This window comes from Erythranthe guttata, chromosome 1 (genome assembly GCF_056151865.1).
Source record: "Erythranthe guttata isolate IM_541 chromosome 1, IM_541, whole genome shotgun sequence".
In the NCBI taxonomy this organism is placed as follows: Eukaryota; Viridiplantae; Streptophyta; class Magnoliopsida; order Lamiales; family Phrymaceae; genus Erythranthe; species Erythranthe guttata.
In genome coordinates this window covers 9805394-9830586 of record NC_142533.1, presented here as the reverse complement: position 1 = coordinate 9830586, position 25193 = coordinate 9805394, and the positions used below count along the sequence as shown (strand labels likewise).

The 25193-nt window shown below is 40.2% G+C and overlaps 1 protein-coding gene across 1 annotated transcript; it reads left to right on the top strand.

Moving 5' to 3' along the window:
• The first annotated feature begins 395 nt into the window (after positions 1-395).
• LOC105954322 (B3 domain-containing protein REM-like 1) lies at positions 396-2781 on the top strand. Its single transcript, XM_012977996.2, has 6 exons — positions 396-605; positions 1117-1468; positions 1554-1654; positions 1768-2053; positions 2130-2245; positions 2359-2781. Exons 1-6 carry the CDS (start codon positions 534-536, stop codon positions 2620-2622), a joined length of 1191 nt encoding a protein of 396 aa, XP_012833450.2. The 5' UTR covers positions 396-533; the 3' UTR covers positions 2623-2781.
• Positions 2782-25193: the final 22412 nt, after the last annotated feature.

Below are 25193 nucleotides of genomic sequence, written 5' to 3'. Positions count from 1 at the left end.
ACAGGTGACTGAAATTAGAAATGAATTTTTCTAAAATAATGCAAATTAATTTGAGCCCTCTCCCTATTATGAAAAAAAAAAAATCAAATAGCACATTTTTATTAAGTTCGCTTGTGGTGGTAATAAACTACGTTCAACTGGCACACCATTTATATATTAATGGTTTGGAATGTTTGAAAAGTACATATCAATATTTCTTGCAAGAAAATACTGAAACAAGTTTTGTCAGACTATATACCATGATTATATCTACGAAAAACACATTTTCCAAAGCCTGAAAGAAGCAGATGCATATGCTACAAAAGTAGAGCATTCAGCAGTAACTTTATCCAGAAATCATAAAGTACAGTACGCTACTTATACTGATTTGGCGGTGGCTGCTCTAATATTATTATTATTATCTCTTTATTCACGCCCAATGCAACGTCTGGCCTTTCAGATACTCCATCATCATCATCTATCTTCCAAAGTAATTAGTATAAATAGAATTGTACCCATTGTGGTCAATTACTACAATTCATTAGTGAAGAACAATGGAAGGAGAAGTTGCAATTTCGTCTAGGCATTTTTTCAAGATCATGATGCCTGGTTTCAAAGATGAATTGGTCAGTACACAGTACTACTTCTATTCATGTTTCCTTTTCTTTCTATGATTTATTTTTCTCCAAATCTTTGAAAATCTTGAGTTTTATTGTTCATAGTTACACAATTATATAGATAATATTTCATCTCAAATTTACACAACATATATATAGCTTACCTGCCAAACCCCCGGGTTTTGATAATGCTCTCAAATCAGCATTTTCTTTTTATTGTAATATGTATGACCGCATGCAAAATCGGAAGATTTATTATTTTTTTCATACATGATTAATATTCCTCAAAATAATAAAACTAAAAGTATCATACTATATATCTTGCATGCAACTGGGAAGGAGGGTGAAAGAAACTTCTGTGGAATTATATATCTAGTATTAAGATGAGTTGGATTTCTAGTATTATATATCTTGAAGTTGAATGTTTGTCGTAATTAAATATATATTAAGAATATTCCTTAATGAAAGAATATAATGAGATTGTTGTTGTATATGATTTTGGTTGTGAATATACGTACAGATTCTACCACGGTCTGTTTGTAAGAAGCTAAAACAAGTGAATATGATGAAGCTGGTAGCAATCTTGAAAAGTGGTAAAGAAAGTTGGAAGATAGATCAAGTGTGCAGATCAAACAATGAAGATGGTCTGATGTGTCTGAAAGGTGAAGGATGGACTCAATTTGTGAATCACCTTAAGTTGTCTGTTGCAGATTTTCTAGTGTTTGAATACAACATTAATATTACTACTACTGCACCTCAACTCCACTTGAATCTCTTGCTCTTTCATACCTCCTCTGCCTCTGAAAAGGACTTTCTTCTTCACTCCCATGATAAACAGCGTCATCACCACTCCACCAACACTACTCCTCCTAGTAATCTCTCGATCTCTCTCGATCTCTCGATCTCTCTCTTGTGCATGCATGCATGAGTATTTGATGACTTTGATATAATTTGTAGGAGAATCGGACAAGGATTCAGTTGAATCGGACCGGAGGCAAAACTCTGAATTTTTCTTGACAATGAAACCTTCTCATGCTTGCAAACATGCACCCAAAGTGGTGAGTTACATTCATTCATGATATACAATCTATCTATCTAATTTTGAACATGTTGATCGACGTGATTACTTACCTAATCAATTTATGGTTTGCCTACTTGTGAAAAAATGCAGACAATTCCAGCAGAATTTGTGAGATGGAACAATCTGAGCAAGATATCTCGTATAACACTAAGAGATCCATATGGTATAGCATGGCCGGTGAAACTTGTGTATGAAACAATTGGTAAATTCCCACTCCGAATGGGCACTGGTTGGCCAGATTTTTACGCTGCCAACAACCTCAAGAATGGAGATGTTTGTCGATTTCAACTCAATCCTTGTTTGCTCAAGTCCAAATCTGTTGTTTTCGATGTCAAGATTTTTCCTGCAAAGCCAAACAACACCAACACTAGTACTGGTAATTAAGCTCTCTCTCTGAATTCAAACCATGCATGCATGCACGATGAGTATATATTTAACTTTGTTATTTGTAGGAGATAAATCAGGCAAAGGCAAGGATACTACAGTTGATGCATCATGCCGCAGCCGAAGCTCAGAATTTGTCTTAACAATGAAACCTTCTTATGCTGACAAATATGCACCCCAAGTGGTGAGTGAGTTCATGATATATATATCTATCGGTCTAACTTAAGACATGTTTCTAATTTTGAACATGTTGCATGACACAATATATTAATTAATCGTAACAATTAATTAATGCAGACAATTCCAGCTGAATTTATGAGACCAAACAATCTGAGCGAGAAATCTGATGCAACTCTAAGAGATCCAAATGGAAGAGCATGGCCAGTGAAACTAGTGCTTCAGAAAGTTGGTCAATCATTCCGACTCCGAATGGGCAAAGGTTGGGCTGAGTTTTATGAATCCAACAATCTCAAGAATGGAGATCTCTGTCGTTTTCAACTCAATCGCCCTTTGCTAAAATCCAAAACTGCTGTTTTTGATGTCAAGATTTTTCCCAGCTGATCATCTAATTAACCGGTGTTCTTTTTGAGTTTTGAACTTGCTTAATATTAAGAAACAGTTATTATTCGACTTTTGTAGTTAAGACTTGTTCATTGTATTTCTCTTGGATTCTATCTCTGCCCTGCACTACTTTATATATAAAACTGCTTATTTTGTCAATCTCTAACAGCGTACCTCTTTATTGATCAATATATCCGACTGTTTAATTTGTTAATTTCAAAAGAAAAAAAAACCTTTTTTGGTCTATGAATAAGTTCGATTATCGAAATAGTTTTTGGTGATCAAAGTACACTTAAAATTAACGTTTCAAGATATATTGTGTCCATTACGTTTGAAGAATGTTACTAACATGTTTAAAAAAAATTGTTGCTTTGAACAAGTTTGTAGTATGTGAATCGAAACAAATATTCTAGATCACAGGGCCGGCGTTGACCCAGGGCGAGCTAGGATCAAAATAACAAGTTTGTAGATCATCTGTTAATTAGATGAAAATAACAACTTTTTTGGTCTATAAATAAACTCTAATAGTGTACCTCTTTATTTTGGATCTTCTCAAAGCGGATCTCCGATTTCCAAGATTTGCCTCTCTAAATTCTTCACCTTGACAATGTCAATAAATTGGTTATTGTCATCAGTATTTCCCATAATCAATTCCAAATTTATTGGTTGCATGCTCTCAAGGGCTATGTATTCATAATAATCATTTTCCCTCCAGACGTCAGACTCATCATCCTTAAGACCCGTAATCGACGTCTAGCTTATGATTCCTAATAAATGTGTTTCGGCCCATACATTTTATCCTTACACTATTTTAATAAGCTCGATACGGGGAGTTCGGCCCAAACTTGCCAAACTGATCTCATCATCTACTCCCTCTAGTCTCTAGTGATCCGAACGAAGTGGTTCACTGGAGACAGTGGCGAGTCCAGGAATGTGATAAAGGGTGGACTTATATTTTTGGGGTACGGGGGCAGCGCCCCCCCGGAAAAAATTAGGACTTTTTTGTAATTAAAGAAAAAGGAAAAGAAAAAGGAAAAGAAAAAGAAAAAATGGGTTTTTTTGCATAATTTTGAATTTTGGGTGGGACTTTTTTGCATTAATTTGAATTTTGGGTAGACCAGTTAATAAATATTGGATGGGCTTGATAGATATATATGTATAACATGGGGAACATTTTGTAATTTCAAGGTGGGCTTGAGTACACCCTCATAAAGGGGTGGACTCGCCCCTGACTGGAGACTAAGATTGTGTGATTAATTCGATTGCTACCTGAAAAATCTTTTAACAGATCAAAAAAGAATACGAACAATTTTAAAATAAACATTGCCACTTATAAGTAATTGGATATTTAAGTACGAGAATAATGTATTAGTCCGGATCGAACTCTCCATTGCACGTATCCCCTATCAATATATTGACTGCGAATAAGAATCATTGAATGATTAAGATACGATCAGTGGGTGTACATTTTGGATCGACCCTCTAACTGACAAGAAGATATAGATCACCGAGTGTCCATTTTGGATCGACCCTTTAATTCACGAGAACACATGGATCAACGGGTTTTCATTACCCTTAAACCAAGAAGGTACACAAATTCCCAGATGTCTCTTGTGGAAGAAATCAGTTCGGATCTCATCACGAATTCTCTTATATGAGATCCGAACTGATTTCATTGACGAGCAACTAATTTGCTCGCTATATGTCAATAAACCAAGACTTATCATGGTAAGTGATGCAAATTATGCAAGATAAGTTTCCCCTTTCTTATTATAGCTCTTATTATGTTCTTATTGTCTTATGCTAAATAATAAGTTGCTCGAAAATGGCAAACTCAAGATCTCATAAAAAAAATTGGCCAGCGAGCTAATCAGGGTACTTTCGTCAGTGAAGAGATAATCCACAAGAGACACCCGACAATCTGTGTACCTTGGTTGGTTTAAGAGTAATGGAAGCCCATTGATTCATGTGCTATCGTGAATTAAAGGGTCGATCCAAAATGGACACCCGATGATCTATATCTTTGCGTCAGTTAAAGGGTCGAACCAAAATGGATACCCACTGATCGTATCTTCATCATTCAAAGATACTTATTTGCAGTCAATATATTGATGAGGGTACACAGATGGCTCAGCGAGGTATCCCGTTAGCTCGTTGGGCGGGATACATACAATTGAGAGTTAGCTCCAAACTAATGTATTACTCGAATTCCTACATTATTCCCACAATTAAATATACAAGTTTCTTATAAGTGGCAATGTTTATTTCAAAATTCGTATTATTATTTTTTGACTTGTTAAAAGATTTTTCAGGTAGCAATCAAATTAATCACACAATCTTAGTCTCCAGTGAACCACTTTGTTCGGATCACTAAAGGCTAGGGGAGTAGATGATGGGGGACAATTTGGTATTCTATTGGGCTCATGTAAATCTTTGAGATTGGATTTTATTAGTGGGTCATAACCCAATTTTATCATGTTTAATAAGCTCAAAATTAAGTCAAAACCTCAAGAGTAGGTATGACTTATAAATACACCATATTCTCCACCATAAAAGGTGTGTTTTATTTACACACAATACACACTCCTACACACACTAAATTATACGATCAAATCACACTCATATTGTCTTCTCAATATCGTTTTCCTTATCATTTTAGTCTTTTTTGAACTATTTTCCCTACTAACTTAAGCATCGGAGGATCTCCCCGGAGCTCAAGCCTCGGGGTTTTCAGGTGAACTGGACTAATTTTTCAGCGATCAAGATCAAAAAAAGTGTTCGAGAAGAGCCAATTTTGGTGGAAGTTAAATCGACCTCCATCAACATTCATGTTGGACGACCATGCGTGTACCAACATCTTATATTTTGTATTGTTCCAAATGTTTTTCTCAATTGTATGTACACAGCAGCTCTGTGATACTGCGGCGTCATTTTGTTCCACATTTTTATTATCATAATTTGACCACTAATTTATTTCACATCTAAATAACAGGCAACAACACCGCGCAATGCACTACTATATATGTTCAAAACAAAATATTAATAAAAAACTATATTTTTTTTATTTAAAAAAAAATTATTTTCTTTTGACAAAAAAATTCTTATTTCTTATTAAAATTTCCAATTTTTTTTTAAATAATTTTAGAGTAAAAAGCAGTTTGCCCCCTAAACTATGGGCCGATTTGCACTTTACCCCCCAAACAAAAAAAATTTGCACGTTTTTACCTAAACTCGTTAATTCGTTGCACGGTGCCCCCTAAACTCAATTTTCCGGCAATTTTGACCGGAATGTTGTATCATGTGCGATGCACGTGTGATTTGCGGGGGTAAATTTGTCTATTCACTAAAATTCTATATATTAAATATAATTAATCATTAAAAAACAAAAAAAAAAAAAATTGTGATCTTCTTCCCCAACAACCTCCCAGACCCATTTCCATGCCAAAAGAACAGAGAGCAACGAACGGAGCAATTAAACCTCATCTCCATCCATAAAAATATTTTCAATCAATTCTACATAGAATAAAAAAATTTACAGAAATTGATTCTCATTCCTAATTTACTCATTCCTTCTTCGATTCCGCCGAGTGTGTCTTCGAACATCTCGTCAATCAAAATAATCTAGACTCAAAACTTTACTCATTCCTTCTTCGATTCCGCCACCGCCGTTTTGACGGGCTCCTTCCCCGGCTTCACATCCCCATTAGCCTTGTCTGCCGGCGCCGAAATGGAGTCGTTTCGCAACGGGGTGGTGGGAGGTTGTGGGCTGGGGTTTGAGCGATAGGTCTCGTTGTCGGAGTTGGGTCCTGGGTTGCTTTGGTAGAATTGATTAGGGAAATTCCGACGGCGGAAGGAGTGGGAATTGGAGGCGGCGCAGGGGAGGAATTTGGGCTAAGCAAGATGGGAACAATAATAATTTTTTTTACAGAAGTTGAGAATTAGAGAGAGAGAAAGAGATTTGGCAGATTAAAAAAATGAAAAATGAAAAGGAGAGATAAAAAAGAAAAAGGAAAAATTAAACTTTTAGTCAAGATGCGAGTGAATAGACAAATTTAACCCTATCAATTTCACATGTGGCGCGCGTGCACAGATTTCCGGTGAATTTTGCCGGAATATACCACTTTTTGGGCACCGTGCAACAAAAACTCGAGTTTAGATAAAAACGTGCAAAAAAATATTGTTTGGGGGGCAAAGCGCAAAATGGGTCATAGTTTAGAGGGCAAACTGCTTTTTACTCATAATTTTATTTTATTTCGGGTTTTAATTAATTAACTTATTTTTATTTTATACTATTTTCTTTTTAGTTTTAATTGTATATGCCATTGTGATAGAGATATAAAAACCAGAAGGGGCAATTTTGTTATTAATATATCTTATCATAGCACAATAAATTATTAGACCACCCAATGTCCAATTAGTTATCTCCCGATTAACTCGTATAGGTGTAGCTCAACTGGTTCCATAGGTGATAAGTTGGTACAATGTTCTAGGATCGAATCCTGACAGTCCTTGTGGGCATCAGATAGAGTCCGCTACCTTAACGGACCGTTGAGTTACCATGATTTACATTCCCCCATCAGTCGGGCCAAGGGATGGGGGTCCTGGGACGAGGGATTTCGCTTTTTGGTACTACTTATCTCCCAATTAGCCATGATAAACCATGACAAAATTATTTTGTCCTACCAAACATCAAATTAAATTTTACTATTTATTTATGGGCAACTTGCTATAGGTCCTTCTATGATAGACTTTTATGTGTATAATATATATCACTATTGGTGTATATTTTTCCAAAAAAAAATCAGATTTTTCCAAATTCATTTTTGAAATTAAATCGATCTGGAAATTGGAAATTCCAAATAATTTTTATATAATTCTAATTTCAATCCAAACAAATCGAAATATATCGGAAATCAGAATGAAAAAAGTTGTTCCAAGGTTATTTGTATGCTATACCTGGTGAAGGTTATGTCGGGTAAATTTTTACTGCTGATCTACACACACACCAATGTAGGAGTGTTTGTGTTTGTGTGCTTATGAATGAGAAAGATCTAGCCAATGTATTTTACTTGGTGTAGCATAGTATAAACCTTGTTCCAACATAAAAAATTTCGAAACGAAATCGACGAAAAATGAGAATTTTGTTCCAACATTCACCCCTACAACTATTTATTGTAAAAATATGAAGACTATGTACGAGGTTTTATTTGCAAATTATTGCTGGAAAGTAGAAACAGTTTCTCAAAAAATGTACTACTTGATAGAATAATATTTTATGCATATATATATTTTTTAGAAGAATTTATTAAGGATGAATGGCAAATAGGCCCATTGAGTGCTAGTTATTTGCATTTCAATCCAGACAAAAAACAGTCCTATAAAAAAGTCCATCTACTTCCACTTTCCGAAAATACTCTCCCTTAAATACTGAAAATATATACAGATCCCCCTCTCTTTTAGTTTCTATGAATGTAACCTAAAAAATACGAAAACTGCTAGAAATTTCTCCACCGGTTTTTCTTCACCCAAATCAGTACGTTCATCGAAAATTGTAGAAAAATCACTCCGATTTTCGAAAATATACTCTCATCTTGTTGATTGTTGAGCGATTTCGGCTACATTGTTTGAAAAGTTACTGTCAAATCCGCAAAAAATACAGTCAAACTCTGCGAAACCCTAATCGTACAAACTTTGTGAGTTTTTTCTAACAGTATACTATACAAATGTTTGTTTTATGACATAAATCCTGCTATTGTGTATGTTTTTTCATTATTAGGGCTCAATTTTCTGCATTGGCAGTAATTTTTGCCTGGATGCATCTAACAGTGATTTATGTGCCTTATTTTCGGGAATTTGACAGTGATTTTGTTATACACAAGCCCCATGTTTGAAAAAACAGTTAGTATGTGCCTTATTTTCATGGAGCTGACAGTGATTTTGTCATACAGAAGCCCCATGTTTGAAAAAACAGCTAGTATGTGCCTTATTTTCCTGGATCTGACAGTGATTTTGTTATACACAAGCCCCATGTTTAGAAAAACAGTTTGTATGTGCCTTATTTTACTGCATCTGACAGTGATTTTGTTATACACAAGCCCCATGTTTGGAAAAACAGTTAGTATGTGCCTTATTTTACTGCATCTGGCAGTATTTTTGTGTTATACATAAACCCCATGTTTGAAAATAGCTGTTTGCCCATTTTACTGCATCTGACAGTATTTTTGTGTTATACATAAACCCCCTGTTTGAAAATAGCTGTTTGTCTATTTTACTACATCTGACAGTATTTTTGTGTTATACATAAACCCCATGTTTGAAAATAGTTGTTTGTCTATTTTACTGCATAAGACAGTGATTTTGTGTGATACATAAACCCCCTGTTTGAAAATAGTTGTTTCTCTGTGTCTCCAATTTTACTGTATCTGACAGTATTTTTGTGTTATACATAAACCCCCTATTTGAAAATAGTTGTTTGTTTATTTTACTGCATAAGACAGTGATTTTGTGTGATACATGAACTCCCGGTTTGAAAATAGCTGTTTCTCCGTGTTTCCTATTTTACTGCATAAGACAGTGATTTTGTGTGATACATAAACCCCCTATTTGAAAATAAATGTTTCTCTGTGTCTCCTATTTTACTGCATCTGACAGTGATGTTGTGTTATACACATGCCCTCTGTTTGAAAATAGCTGTTTCTCTGTGTGTCCTATTTTACTGCATCTGATAGTGATTTTGTGTGATACTTAAACCCCCTGTTTGAAAATAGCTATTTGTCTATTTTACTACATCTGACAGTGATTTTGTGTGATACATAAAACCCCCTGTTTGAAAATAGTTGTTTCTACGTGTCTCCTATTTGACTACATCTCACATTTCCGTGCTGCTCACAGTAATTGTGTGGTACACAAGCCCATTGTTGGGACGGTGGTGGTGGTGCCGGCGGGTCATCCGTTCGTGGCGGTGGCGTCGAACAACCAGAACCTGCAGCTGCTCTACTTCGAAGTGAACGCATACAACAACGAGAAGTTCCCGCTTGCCGGGAGGAGGAACGTGATGAACCAGCTTGAGAGGGAGGTGAAGGAGCTGGCTTTCGGAATGCCGGGAAGAGAAGTAGATGATATTTTCGGGAGCCAGAAAGATGACTTTTTCTTCAAGGGGCCACGTCAGGGCGGCCGCTCCGATTCGTAAAGATCGAAAAAAAGATGTGGGGGAAGAGTATGTACTACTCAGATATGCGGTTATGTAAATGAATGGTGTGTAGTGCTTTTATGTAATGTAATGTAACTCTGTGCTACTAGTAACAAGTTATGATGGAGTTGTTTTAATTTGCGGATATGTAATTAACTACTGCCTATGTAAAATGGGGGAGTTATCTTTTATTAACATAAATAAGACTGATGTGCTTCCATGAGTGCTTAATTTCCTATGTATTCAATAAATTTTACCCTTATCCATTATCAGATTTATTCAATGTGAGCTAACAAAGTCTTTTGGGGGCAATGGCACGTAATGTGTTGCATAGGGGAGTAACTACTGCTTCAAATGCAGCGAGAGGGAATACACTTCACGAACCTACCATAGAGCTGGAACTAGTAGCAGACGTACCAAGAGATGCATGAACTTACTTCACAACAATTTCAATCATTTGAATCGACCATTGTTCCACAATAATAAATAACCCTTTTACATATTCATCATTGTTGATTGAAAAAATACCAATCTCAGGGACAGAGTACAATAATGACAGGTTATCAACACTTAAGGAATTCCATCTTGAACAAACAAAATGCACAAGATTGGAAAAACTCATCCCTATTGTAAAATCTGTGATCGAACAAAATGCACCATATCTCAACAACAACACAATAGAACTAGTCATCCTGCAATTTCATATAAAACATAATTACACTGTTAATAACAGTCACATTACTAATACATCTAGTAAATCTGTGTGTGCATTCAATTACATTCCCAATGACAGTACCATTATATAAACACTTGCAAACAAACATAGAAAAACATAATTACACGGCTAATAACAGTCACATTACTAATACATCAAGTAAATCCGCATATACATTCAATTATACTGCCAATGGCAGCAACATTATATAAACGCTTTCAAAAAGAAAAAAATAATTATACTGCTAAATGATAGTCAAAATACATAAACAACCAGCGAAATAACATACACGTGCAATTATACTGCCAATCGCAACAACATTATATAAAAACTTCAAAACAAAATAGCGTGAAAACAAAAATACACAACAAACAAAAAAACACATTTATGTAAACAATAATTGAACGCCCATACATCATGGTGTTCAATATACTACAATTCAAACTATACATATAGCGATATTGACATTTGTAACTTAAAAAACATTCGCAAGCAGATAAAAAAATTGACACACCTTCCTTGAAAATAATAATTCAGCAGATATGATCGGTAAACAGCTTGATGATGCTAATTACTTAGATCACCTGGGGTAGTGTAGAAAACGAACTAGGAGAGCAAAACAGATCAGTAGCTTGACAACTTGATGATCCTGAGGTACCTGCGAAATGAACACACGTGAACTACGCCGGGGGTTGATCCGGCGGAAACCCCTCCGACGCTCAAGTCAGACGTGCTGTGCTGATCATAGAAATTGTCGAGAGAATACGTATTGTAGTATTGCTCAGTTAATAGGACCTACCTTAAGGAATGAGTTCAAACCTTTATTTATAGCTTAGTTGAGATTGTCGGGCCCAAACCTTACTTGAAGGTGATTGGGCCTCGGTGATAGTGGTCTTCGACATTGGGCTCGTGGCCTAGTAGGTAAATAATTTGTAGGTCCATTGGGTTGGGCCAATTAGGCATATCATTAAGCCCCCCACTCTCAAGTCGATGTGGGGGCCATATTGGAATGGGTGACAGATCGTGTCGAGAGTAAAAATTGTAGTAGTCGATGGTGTGCGAAAACGCGTTGGAGCGTGTGTCGGAAGGGCGTGAATGCGCGTTGGCGCGTAGCGCGACCAAGTTGTCGCTATGTAAGTTATTTGAGTCGTCGGTGTTGTCCCGCGACGATGTAGTAGCGAATTATCTCCTCGTGGGAGTTGTCTCGTCGCGGGGTAATAAAGTTGATCGAGTTATCAACTCGTGGGAGTTGTTTCGCGATAATGTGGTAGCACGGATCAAGTAATCTCCTCGTAGGAGTTGTCTCGTCGTGGGCTAATAGAGTTGATCGAGTTATCTCCTCGTGGGAGTTGTATCGTGATAATGTAGTAGCACGGAGCTAGTATTCTCCTCGTGGGAGTTGTTATTTATCGACATTGTCAATGTTTTGACGCGTTGCTTGTATGTGTTTACATATAGCCTTGTGCGTGATGTACTTGAGGAGGGGATCAGGCTCTCAAGAGTTTTTTATGGGGATCGTGCCCCTTGTTAGACCTCGTGGGTCGTAAGTATGTTTGGACCGTGGCCACGTTTTAATGAAGGACCCATCGAAAACAAGTAGATAAATTTTGAGTAATCAAGTTGGCCAGGCTATATAGATTCTCATAATATCTCTAAGTGTTTCTAGGGTTGTAATCGTGCTAACTTGAGCTTGCGATTATGTAGTGCATTGCGAGCGAGTTGTCTCTTCAAGAGAGTTGTCTTGCAGCGAAGTTGTAGGAGCATTGGATGACGCGGGATTGAGGAGCATGCGGATTGAGGTTGCTCTGAGCGAGTTGTCTCCTCGTGGGAGTTGTCTCGCAGCGAGTCTTATTATCGAGCGAGGTGGTTGTACGTGGGAGTTGCCTTGCAACGGATTTGTAGTATCGAGCGAGTTGGCTCCTCGTGGGAGTTGTCTCGCTGCGGGTTGTGGTACCGAGCGAGTTGGCTCCTCGTGGGAGTTGTCTCGCTGCGGGTTCGTAGTACCGAGCGAGTTGGCTCCTCGTGGGAGTTGCCTCGCTGTGGGTTGTAGTACGGAGCGAGTGGTCTCCTCGTGGGAGTTATCTCGCTGTGGGTTGTAGTACGGAGCGAGTGGTCTCCTCGTGGGAGTTATCTCGCTGTGGTTTTGAGACCCGAGGGAGTTGGCTCCTCGTGGGAGTTGCCTCGCAACGGGTTATAGGACGGAGCGAGTGGTCTCCTCGTGGGAGTTATCTCGCTGTGGTTTCGTAGACCCGAGGGAGTTGGCTCCTCGTGGGAGTTGCCTCGCAACGGGTTATATGACCGTGCGAGTTATCTCCTCGTGGGAGTTGTCTCGCTACGAGTTGTAGTTCCGAGCGAGTTGGCTCCTCGTGGGAGTTGTCTCGCTGTGGATTTGTAATACCGATGGAGTTGGCTCCTCATGGGAGTTGTCTCGCAACGGGTTTGTAGGACCGAGCGAGTTGTCTCCTCGTGGGAGTTATCTCGCTGTGAGTTGTGGTACCGAGGGAGTTGGCTCCTCGTGGGAGTTGCCTCGCAACGGGTGTGTAGGGCCGAGCGAGTTTGGTCCTCGTGGGAGTTGTCTCGCGGTGGGTTTGTCTCGCAAGCCCCCCACTCTCGATTCAAGGTGGGAGCCTAGTCGAAAATGATACCGGATCGTGTCGAGAGTAGATCGGTGTTGTAGTGTTTCGTTAATCGTTGGCGTGGCGTGGAGAAATATTTTTTTTATTTATCCGTTTGATAGTGAGCACGATTTGGTAGGCGCGTTGAAGAGCTCGCGCAATTTGGTTAAGCGAGGTGAAACTATCAAGCGATTTGGTGGAGCGCACAGAAATTCTTGCGCGATTTAGTAAAGTGCGTCAAAAATTTCATGTGATTTGAGGTAGAATTTCGAGAGTTGCGCGCAACCTCAGGTATGCGCGTGCTACGAGGTAGGAGAGGCGTCACGCATTATAGGACGCTGATGTGCCAGAGTTCGCGCGCACTTGGGGTCCGTGTACGCACTAGCCCATATGGGGGGGGGGGGGGGCACGCGCGCATGGAGAGAGAGAGTGTGGAATAGTTAAGCATTTTATGAAGAGCTGATATGGGACTTCCTCGAGAGTGACGCAGCATGTTGCTTTATTCACTTATTCCGTTTTTTTTTTGTCTCGGAAAGCGTGCCCAAATTTTTTTGTCTCGGGAAGCGTGCGGGATGCGCGCCTCGAGAATCGTGCCCGTGTGCGCCTCGGGAATCGTGCCCGGTTTTTTGCCTCAGGAAGCGTGCCGAATACGCACCTCGGGAAGCGTGCCGGATGTGCGCCTCGGAAAGCGTGTCGCGCGCGCCTCGGGAAGTGTGCAGCGCGCACCTAGGGAATCGTGCACGTGCGCGCCTCAGGAATCGTGCCCATTTTTTTTTGCCTCGGGATTCGTGTCCATTTTTTTGTTGCCTCGGGAAGCGTGCCGGATACACGCCTCGGGAAGCGTGTCGCGCGCACCTCGGGAATCGTGCCCAAATTTTTTTTCTCGGGAATCGTTCCTGTTTTTTTGCTTCGGGATTCGTGCCCGTTTTTTTTTTGCTCTCTTTTTTCTTCTTCTTCTTCTTTCTTTCTTTCTTCTAATTCTTCTTCTTTTACTCTCTTTTTTCTTCTTCTTGTTCTTCTTCTTTTTTCTTGGGTTTCGCGTGCGCGATTTTACCCCTTTTTTATTTTATTTTGGTGGTTGATGTTCACCCCTGGGATGTTCTATTTTTTGAGTAGGAAGATTATACTCGTCTCTTGCGATGTGATGTGAACCCACTTGGGGTTGAAAGGTAAGGGTGATGCCCAACCTTGGGATGGGTTAACCACCCACTGTAGGATGAGGCGCTCGAGACCTATGGTCTGAGGTGAATGCACACGGTTGTGTCGTTGCTTCAGTGACAACACGAGTTGAAGCTTTCGCTGTCGTATGCTGAAGGTCCTTGTCGGTTATCTGAACCGTTAGAGGAGCCAGTAGCAGTTGATATTGTTGAAGTTTCGGCGATCATACACTGAAGGTCCTCTTCGGTTATCTTAACCGTTCGAGGGGGGCGGAAGTAGGCACCCAGAGAGTCGATGACCCATGGCGAGCAAAATATTTTGGGGGCACTATAAACCCCCAGGGAGTCGATAACACTTGGCGAACGAAATATTTTGGGGGCAGATGTAAGCTCCCAGGGAGTCGATAACCCTTGGCGAGCGAAATGTTTTGAGGGCACTGTATATCCCCAGGGAGTCGATAACCCTTGGCGAGCGAGATATTTTGGGGGCAGAGGTAAGTCCCCAGGGAGTCGATAACCCTTGGCGAGCGAAATATTTTGGGGGCAGATGTAAGCCCCCAGGGAGTCGATAACCCTTGGCGAGCGAAATATTTTGGGGGCAGATGTAAGCTCCCAGGGAGTCGATAACCCTTGGCGAGCGAAATATTTTGGGGGCATATGTAAGCCCCCAGGGAGTCGATGGCGGTGGTGCCATAGGTGGCTCCACATGTGGAGAAGGTGCTGGTATCGCGTTGGGAGCATTTGCTCCCATCGTGGCGATATATTGGGACATGGCCTCTGTGGCAGCGCGAGTTGAAGCTTCTGCTATCATGCGCTGAAGCGCATCCTCGGTTATATGAACCATTCGAGGAGCAGGGAGTGGTGGATCGGCGAGTGGTGGGTCCCGAGGGGGGATCACCTGAACCTCGCGAGGTGGATCTGCAGCACGTGGAGGAGCTGGCTCCGCGGCACGTGGAGGAAGTGGCTCTGCGGCACGTGGAGGAGGTGGCATGCCAGATCCTCCACGGACTGGGAGGTTATTAGCTGTGTCATTTTTTCTCCGAGCTGACGCCTCAGGAGGATCTTGATTAGCTGTGTCATTTTCTCTCCGAGCTGACGCCTCAGGAGGATCTTGATTAGCTGTGTTATTTTTTCTCCGAGCTGACGCCTCAGGAGGATCTTGTTGGCTACGTGATCTGGTTTGCATCGTTCTCACAGACGGCACCAAAATGATGATGCTAATTACTTAGATCACCTGGGGTAGTGTAGAAAACGAACAGGGAGAGCAAAGCAGATCAGTAGCTTGACAACTTGATGATCCTGAGGTACCTGCGAAATGAACACACGTGAACTACGTCGGGGGTTGATCCGGCGGAAACCCCTCTGACGCTCAAGTCAGGCCTGCTGATCATAGAAATAGTCCAGAGAATACGTATTGTAGTATTGCTCAGTTAATAGGACCTACCTTAAGGAATGAGTTCAAACCTTTATTTATAGCTTAGTTGAGATTGTCGGGCCCAAACCTTACTTGAAGGTGATTGGGCCTCGGTGATAGTGGTCTTCGACATTGGGCTCGTGGCCCAGTAGGTAAATAATTTGTAGGCCCATTGGGTTGGGCCAATTAGGCATATCCCAGCTAGATGTAGCTAAGTTTCGAGATACAGAGTTACAGAGAGGAATTCGGGGGAGAAGAGAGAAGAATCGCAGACAATTCATAAAAAACGAGCTTAGGGCTTTTACATTAAATACAGGGGTAATTATGTCCGAAAAAAGACCCTTGCCTTGATTTTAAATGAACTTTTAAGTATTGGGTTTTTTTGCAAGATAAAAAAACTGGATATCCCTTTTCTAATTAAGTCCATGTGTCATGGACCTATTTGTCATTTGCCCATTTATTAGATCCTTCCATAAAAAATACAACTAAAAAATAATATATAATAGGTAATGAATATATACTAGGAATTATCAAACTATGAATTATTTGTTAATATAAATTTATATAATATATAAAGCTAATGTACACAATTGATGTTTACACATCTTCAATTTTTTTATTCTTTATTTGTTTTCCTTGATTTAAAACATTTATGTATAAGATAAAATTATTTACAATTATGATTTACATCGAAACTAATATGATAAAAATATAATTATTTATTTGAATATAATTTATTACAATATTGTTATTTCTAATATTTTACATTTACAAAATATAAATATAAGTAGTTTATGTTAAAAATCGGATATTTTTCCTAATATTTATAATGTGTTCTTTTGAATTTTCAAACTTTATATTTTAAAGTTCAATTTTTTTTATATTTAAATATACGTTTTTTTATATTATAAAGATTATACTTCCACCAAATATGCATTTTTTTTTAAACTTCAGATTTTATGTTTTTTTTATGATTTTATTTCAATAATTTTGGATCATATTTATTTGTTTGTTTTCATTATTTTAAAAAGAAAATTCGATTTACCATTCTTTTGTACTTGATTTACCATTATATGCGTCGCTGACCATCCGAGTTCAGGTGCTTCGGATTAAACTCCACATCACATAACCTAGACTCTCTGATCCTCCTAGCCATGTTCTCAGTAATCTTCAAAATTCTCACACGTGGCATATTTTCAACAAAGTCGGATGCGGTGTGATCTAGGAAGTACGCGTCAAATACGCCAAATACACTCTATGAAACCCAACAGGTGGGGAATACAAACGCTCGCCCTTCTGAAGCAAAAGAGTTTCGATATTTCTCGGCACTCCAACCAACCGACGAATAGTCCGCAAATGCTCTTCAGTCAACTTACTATCAACATCAACTAAATCAAGATTAATTGGCTTCATCTTCTTTTTCCTTCTCGTATCCATCTCGACGTCGCCAAGCGGAATATCATCTTATTCTTCCATTTCAACCATCGCTTCCATTTCATTACTCGATCCGGCAAGTTCACTCGACGAACTCGATTGATTTAACTCATCACTATCACTCCCAAAATCTACCACTTGACGTCCATAACGACGTCTACTAGAACCAACTTCATCAATAGTGGGACAAGTACTAACATTTGGCCCCAAATCATCACTCCAAGCACCTACCGTTTCGCGAAATCCACGTTCGACTGTCCGATTATCGCGACCTACTTCGAACGGCACCTCCGGGTCACTCCACGCGCCAGAACGCTCCTCCGAGCAGCCCTCACACGCCTAACACGCACTCCCCATGGCCCCAGTCGTGCGCACGCGTCTACCCAACATTCCTCCACTCGCGGCCCGATTGAGTGGTGCGTGTGACGCGCGCGCGCGATCCCCTTGTTTCCCGTGCACGACGCGCACAACACCTCCCCCCTCTCAGCCACAGACGTGCGTGTGCTTCACCGATATTCGCGCGCGCGCATCCCTCGGTCGTCGAGCCAGACGCGTGCGCGCGTCCTCTTCCCTGCACCCCAGCCGCGCCGTCTGAGCCTTTCCTCCCCTCGTTCGGCACGCTAAGTGGTTCCCAATAATCGAGTAGAGGTGTCTACAATGTAGTTGTACACCATTAATCCTTAAGACCCAGACATCACCGTAACTTCACTAGAAGACCAGCTGTATCGTGACCTGTCCCTGAGTTCCACCGAGGACCGCCCCAAGGGCCAGTGTTCGTGCAGTCCGAAATCTAGTGGGAGGTCTGTGCATTGTAGTAGGAGATTCGATCGTTTTATCAGTCATGGATATCCTCTGCGTTCTTGCGATTTATAATCCATGAAGTCTATGGCCACAGCTGAAAGTGTCGTGATTAGAGAAATGTGTTTCTCTAAGTCAAACACGAACGGATTGTATAATCAAGAACCTCCACACGGTTATTGAACGCATAAAGAGGTCTCGACGAACCAATGCCTCTAGTTCAATCGAGATATGTGTATCGAAGGGATCGTACTGTACGTTAACTATATCATACGGTTCTTGCAGGCACTTCATTTGTATCTAGGGAATCATGATGCGTAGTTGCTAGACGCCAATCTTGACTCGTTGGGTAGTTAAGTTGAAACTAGCTTCAACTTAATTATAACTCTAGGGACGAGTTTAAAACACAATGGGTTGTGAGCCCACGGCAAGCTTACACCTGAACCATCGACGGTCACACTGCTCGTGTACTTGAGATCCTTAATGCAACGAGCTAAGATTAATTTGTTAATCTTAGTGTAATTGGAAGTCAATGTGATTGAGCCCAACATTCTTAATTGTTAATTACGAATGAGAATAAGTAGAGAAAAAGAATCAAACGGAAATTTAGTTAAATTTCTATTTTGGGAAGTTTCCCAATTTGGCAAGTCCTAAATTAGGGTTTCCAGTTTCGGTAATTGGTAAATTGCAAAGTGGTACTCGTATCGACGAGAATTTGTACTACTTATCTCCCAATTAGCCATGATAAACCATGACAAAATTATTTTGTCCTACCAAACATCAAATTAAATTTTACTATTTATTTATGGGCAACTTGCTATAGGTCCTTCTATGATAGACTTTTATGTGTATAATATATATCACTATTGGTGTATATTTTTCCAAAAAAAAATCAGATTTTTCCAAATTCATTTTTGAAATTAAATCGATCTGGAAATTGGAAATTCCAAATAATTTTTATATAATTCTAATTTCAATCCAAACAAATCGAAATATATCGGAAATCAGAATGAAAAAAGTTGTTCCAAGGTTATTTGTATGCTATACCTGGTGAAGGTTATGTCGGGTAAATTTTTACTGCTGATCTACACACACACCAATGTAGGAGTGTTTGTGTTTGTGTGCTTATGAATGAGAAAGATCTAGCCAATGTATTTTACTTGGTGTAGCATAGTATAAACCTTGTTCCAACATAAAAAATTTCGAAACGAAATCGACGAAAAATGAGAATTTTGTTCCAACATTCACCCCTACAACTATTTATTGTAAAAATATGAAGACTATGTACGAGGTTTTATTTGCAAATTATTGCTGGAAAGTAGAAACAGTTTCTCAAAAAATGTACTACTTGATAGAATAATATTTTATGCATATATATATTTTTTAGAAGAATTTATTAAGGATGAATGGCAAATAGGCCCATTGAGTGCTAGTTATTTGCATTTCAATCCAGACAAAAAACAGTCCTATAAAAAAGTCCATCTACTTCCACTTTCCGAAAATACTCTCCCTTAAATACTGAAAATATATACAGATCCCCCTCTCTTTTAGTTTCTATGAATGTAACCTCAAAAATACGAAAACTGCTAGAAATTTCTCCACCGGTTTTTCTTCACCCAAATCAGTACGTTCATCGAAAATTGTAGAAAAATCACTCCGATTTTCGAAAATATACTCTCATCTTGTTGATTATTGAGCGATTTCGGCTACATTGTTTGAAAAGTTACTGTCAAATCCGCAAAAAATACAGTCAAACTCTGCGAAACCCTAATCGTACAAACTTTGTGAGTTTTTTCTAACAGTATACTATACAAATGTTTGTTTTATGACATAAATCCTGCTATTGTGTATGTTTTTTCATTATTAGGGCTCAATTTTCTGCATTGGCAGTAATTTTTGCCTGGATGCATCTAACAGTGATTTATGTGCCTTATTTTCGGGAATTTGACAGTGATTTTGTTATACACAAGACACATGTTTGAAAAAACAGTTAGTATGTGCCTTATTTTCATGGAGCTGACAGTGATTTTGTCATACAGAAGCCCCATGTTTGAAAAAACAGCTAGTATGTGCCTTATTTTCCTGGATCTGACAGTGATTTTGTTATACACAAGCCCCATGTTTAGAAAAACAGTTTGTATGTGCCTTATTTTACTGCATCTGACAGTGATTTTGTTATACACAAGCCCCATGTTTGGAAAAACAGTTAGTATGTGCCTTATTTTACTGCATCTGGCAGTATTTTTGTGTTATACATAAACCCCATGTTTGAAAATAGCTGTTTGCCCATTTTACTGCATCTGACAGTATTTTTGTGTTATACATAAACCCCCTGTTTGAAAATAGCTGTTTGTCTATTTTACTACATCTGACAGTATTTTTGTGTTATACATAAACCCCATGTTTGAAAATAGTTGTTTGTCTATTTTACTGCATAAGACAGTGATTTTGTGTGATACATAAACCCCCTGTTTGAAAATAGTTGTTTCTCTGTGTCTCCAATTTTACTGTATCTGACAGTATTTTTGTGTTATACATAAACCCCCTATTTGAAAATAGTTGTTTGTTTATTTTACTGCATAAGACAGTGATTTTGTGTGATACATGAACTCCCGGTTTGAAAATAGCTGTTTCTCCGTGTTTCCTATTTTACTGCATAAGACAGTGATTTTGTGTGATACATAAACCCCCTATTTGAAAATAAATGTTTCTCTGTGTCTCCTATTTTACTGCATCTGACAGTGATGTTGTGTTATACACATGCCCTCTGTTTGAAAATAGCTGTTTCTCTGTGTGTCCTATTTTACTGCATCTGATAGTGATTTTGTGTGATACTTAAACCCCCTGTTTGAAAATAGCTATTTGTCTATTTTACTACATCTGACAGTGATTTTGTGTGATACATAAAACCCCCTGTTTGAAAATAGTTGTTTCTACGTGTCTCCTATTTGACTACATCTCACATTTCCGTGCTGCTCACAGTAATTGTGTGGTACACAAGCCCATTGTTGGGACGGTGGTGGTGGTGCCGGCGGGTCATCCGTTCGTGGCGGTGGCGTCGAACAACCAGAACCTGCAGCTGCTCTACTTCGAAGTGAACGCATACAACAACGAGAAGTTCCCGCTTGCCGGGAGGAGGAACGTGATGAACCAGCTTGAGAGGGAGGTGAAGGAGCTGGCTTTCGGAATGCCGGGAAGAGAAGTAGATGATATTTTCGGGAGCCAGAAAGATGACTTTTTCTTCAAGGGGCCACGTCAGGGCGGCCGCTCCGATTCGTAAAGATCGAAAAAAAGATGTGGGGGAAGAGTATGTACTACTCAGATATGCGGTTATGTAAATGAATGGTGTGTAGTGCTTTTATGTAATGTAATGTAACTCTGTGCTACTAGTAACAAGTTATGATGGAGTTGTTTTAATTTGCGGATATGTAATTAACTACTGCCTATGTAAAATGGGGGAGTTATCTTTTATTAACATAAATAAGACTGATGTGCTTCCATGAGTGCTTAATTTCCTATGTATTCAATAAATTTTACCCTTATCCATTATCAGATTTATTCAATGTGAGCTAACAAAGTCTTTTGGGGGCAATGGCACGTAATGTGTTGCATAGGGGAGTAACTACTGCTTCAAATGCAGCGAGAGGGAATACACTTCACGAACCTACCATAGAGCTGGAACTAGTAGCAGACGTACCAAGAGATGCATGAACTTACTTCACAACAATTTCAATCATTTGAATCGACCATTGTTCCACAATAATAAATAACCCTTTTACATATTCATCATTGTTGATTGAAAAAATACCAATCTCAGGGACAGAGTACAATAATGACAGGTTATCAACACTTAAGGAATTCCATCTTGAACAAACAAAATGCACAAGATTGGAAAAACTCATCCCTATTGTAAAATCTGTGATCGAACAAAATGCACCATATCTCAACAACAACACAATAGAACTAGTCATCCTGCAATTTCATATAAAACATAATTACACTGTTAATAACAGTCACATTACTAATACATCTAGTAAATCTGTGTGTGCATTCAATTACATTCCCAATGACAGTACCATTATATAAACACTTGCAAACAAACATAGAAAAACATAATTACACGGCTAATAACAGTCACATTACTAATACATCAAGTAAATCCGCATATACATTCAATTATACTGCCAATGGCAGCAACATTATATAAACGCTTTCAAAAAGAAAAAAATAATTATACTGCTAAATGATAGTCAAAATACATAAACAACCAGCGAAATAACATACACGTGCAATTATACTGCCAATCGCAACAACATTATATAAAAACTTCAAAACAAAATAGCGTGAAAACAAAAATACACAACAAACAAAAAAACACATTTATGTAAACAATAATTGAACGCCCATACATCATGGTGTTCAATATACTACAATTCAAACTATACATATAGCGATATTGACATTTGTAACTTAAAAAACATTCGCAAGCAGATAAAAAAATTGACACACCTTCCTTGAAAATAATAATTCAGCAGATATGATCGGTAAACAGCTTGATGATGCTAATTACTTAGATCACCTGGGGTAGTGTAGAAAACGAACTAGGAGAGCAAAACAGATCAGTAGCTTGACAACTTGATGATCCTGAGGTACCTGCGAAATGAACACACGTGAACTACGCCGGGGGTTGATCCGGCGGAAACCCCTCCGACGCTCAAGTCAGACGTGCTGTGCTGATCATAGAAATTGTCGAGAGAATACGTATTGTAGTATTGCTCAGTTAATAGGACCTACCTTAAGGAATGAGTTCAAACCTTTATTTATAGCTTAGTTGAGATTGTCGGGCCCAAACCTTACTTGAAGGTGATTGGGCCTCGGTGATAGTGGTCTTCGACATTGGGCTCGTGGCCTAGTAGGTAAATAATTTGTAGGTCCATTGGGTTGGGCCAATTAGGCATATCATTAAGCCCCCCACTCTCAAGTCGATGTGGGGGCCATATTGGAATGGGTGACAGATCGTGTCGAGAGTAAAAATTGTAGTAGTCGATGGTGTGCGAAAACGCGTTGGAGCGTGTGTCGGAAGGGCGTGAATGCGCGTTGGCGCGTAGCGCGACCAAGTTGTCGCTATGTAAGTTATTTGAGTCGTCGGTGTTGTCCCGCGACGATGTAGTAGCGAATTATCTCCTCGTGGGAGTTGTCTCGTCGCGGGGTAATAAAGTTGATCGAGTTATCAACTCGTGGGAGTTGTTTCGCGATAATGTGGTAGCACGGATCAAGTAATCTCCTCGTAGGAGTTGTCTCGTCGTGGGCTAATAGAGTTGATCGAGTTATCTCCTCGTGGGAGTTGTATCGTGATAATGTAGTAGCACGGAGCTAGTATTCTCCTCGTGGGAGTTGTTATTTATCGACATTGTCAATGTTTTGACGCGTTGCTTGTATGTGTTTACATATAGCCTTGTGCGTGATGTACTTGAGGAGGGGATCAGGCTCTCAAGAGTTTTTTATGGGGATCGTGCCCCTTGTTAGACCTCGTGGGTCGTAAGTATGTTTGGACCGTGGCCACGTTTTAATGAAGGACCCATCGAAAACAAGTAGATAAATTTTGAGTAATCAAGTTGGCCAGGCTATATAGATTCTCATAATATCTCTAAGTGTTTCTAGGGTTGTAATCGTGCTAACTTGAGCTTGCGATTATGTAGTGCATTGCGAGCGAGTTGTCTCTTCAAGAGAGTTGTCTTGCAGCGAAGTTGTAGGAGCATTGGATGACGCGGGATTGAGGAGCATGCGGATTGAGGTTGCTCTGAGCGAGTTGTCTCCTCGTGGGAGTTGTCTCGCAGCGAGTCTTATTATCGAGCGAGGTGGTTGTACGTGGGAGTTGCCTTGCAACGGATTTGTAGTATCGAGCGAGTTGGCTCCTCGTGGGAGTTGTCTCGCTGCGGGTTGTGGTACCGAGCGAGTTGGCTCCTCGTGGGAGTTGTCTCGCTGCGGGTTCGTAGTACCGAGCGAGTTGGCTCCTCGTGGGAGTTGCCTCGCTGTGGGTTGTAGTACGGAGCGAGTGGTCTCCTCGTGGGAGTTATCTCGCTGTGGGTTGTAGTACGGAGCGAGTGGTCTCCTCGTGGGAGTTATCTCGCTGTGGTTTTGAGACCCGAGGGAGTTGGCTCCTCGTGGGAGTTGCCTCGCAACGGGTTATAGGACGGAGCGAGTGGTCTCCTCGTGGGAGTTATCTCGCTGTGGTTTCGTAGACCCGAGGGAGTTGGCTCCTCGTGGGAGTTGCCTCGCAACGGGTTATATGACCGTGCGAGTTATCTCCTCGTGGGAGTTGTCTCGCTACGAGTTGTAGTTCCGAGCGAGTTGGCTCCTCGTGGGAGTTGTCTCGCTGTGGATTTGTAATACCGATGGAGTTGGCTCCTCATGGGAGTTGTCTCGCAACGGGTTTGTAGGACCGAGCGAGTTGTCTCCTCGTGGGAGTTATCTCGCTGTGAGTTGTGGTACCGAGGGAGTTGGCTCCTCGTGGGAGTTGCCTCGCAACGGGTGTGTAGGGCCGAGCGAGTTTGGTCCTCGTGGGAGTTGTCTCGCGGTGGGTTTGTCTCGCAAGCCCCCCACTCTCGATTCAAGGTGGGAGCCTAGTCGAAAATGATACCGGATCGTGTCGAGAGTAGATCGGTGTTGTAGTGTTTCGTTAATCGTTGGCGTGGCGTGGAGAAATATTTTTTTTATTTATCCGTTTGATAGTGAGCACGATTTGGTAGGCGCGTTGAAGAGCTCGCGCAATTTGGTTAAGCGAGGTGAAACTATCAAGCGATTTGGTGGAGCGCACAGAAATTCTTGCGCGATTTAGTAAAGTGCGTCAAAAATTTCATGTGATTTGAGGTAGAATTTCGAGAGTTGCGCGCAACCTCAGGTATGCGCGTGCTACGAGGTAGGAGAGGCGTCACGCATTATAGGACGCTGATGTGCCAGAGTTCGCGCGCACTTGGGGTCCGTGTACGCACTAGCCCATATGGGGGGGGGGGGGGGGCACGCGCGCATGGAGAGAGAGAGTGTGGAATAGTTAAGCATTTTATGAAGAGCTGATATGGGACTTCCTCGAGAGTGACGCAGCATGTTGCTTTATTCACTTATTCCGTTTTTTTTTTGTCTCGGAAAGCGTGCCCAAATTTTTTTGTCTCGGGAAGCGTGCGGGATGCGCGCCTCGAGAATCGTGCCCGTGTGCGCCTCGGGAATCGTGCCCGGTTTTTTGCCTCAGGAA

Excerpts from the sequence above, each read along its gene's own strand:
- LOC105954322 (XM_012977996.2), top strand. The coding sequence starts at position 534 with ATGGAAGGAGAAGTTGCAATTTCGTCTAGGCATTTTTTCAAGATCATG. Across the intron at positions 1,655-1,767 it reads GCAAACATGCACCCAAAGTG|ACAATTCCAGCAGAATTTGT; the intron begins GTGAGTTACATT and ends GAAAAAATGCAG. Across the intron at positions 2,054-2,129 it reads CAACACCAACACTAGTACTG|GAGATAAATCAGGCAAAGGC; the intron begins GTAATTAAGCTC and ends TGTTATTTGTAG.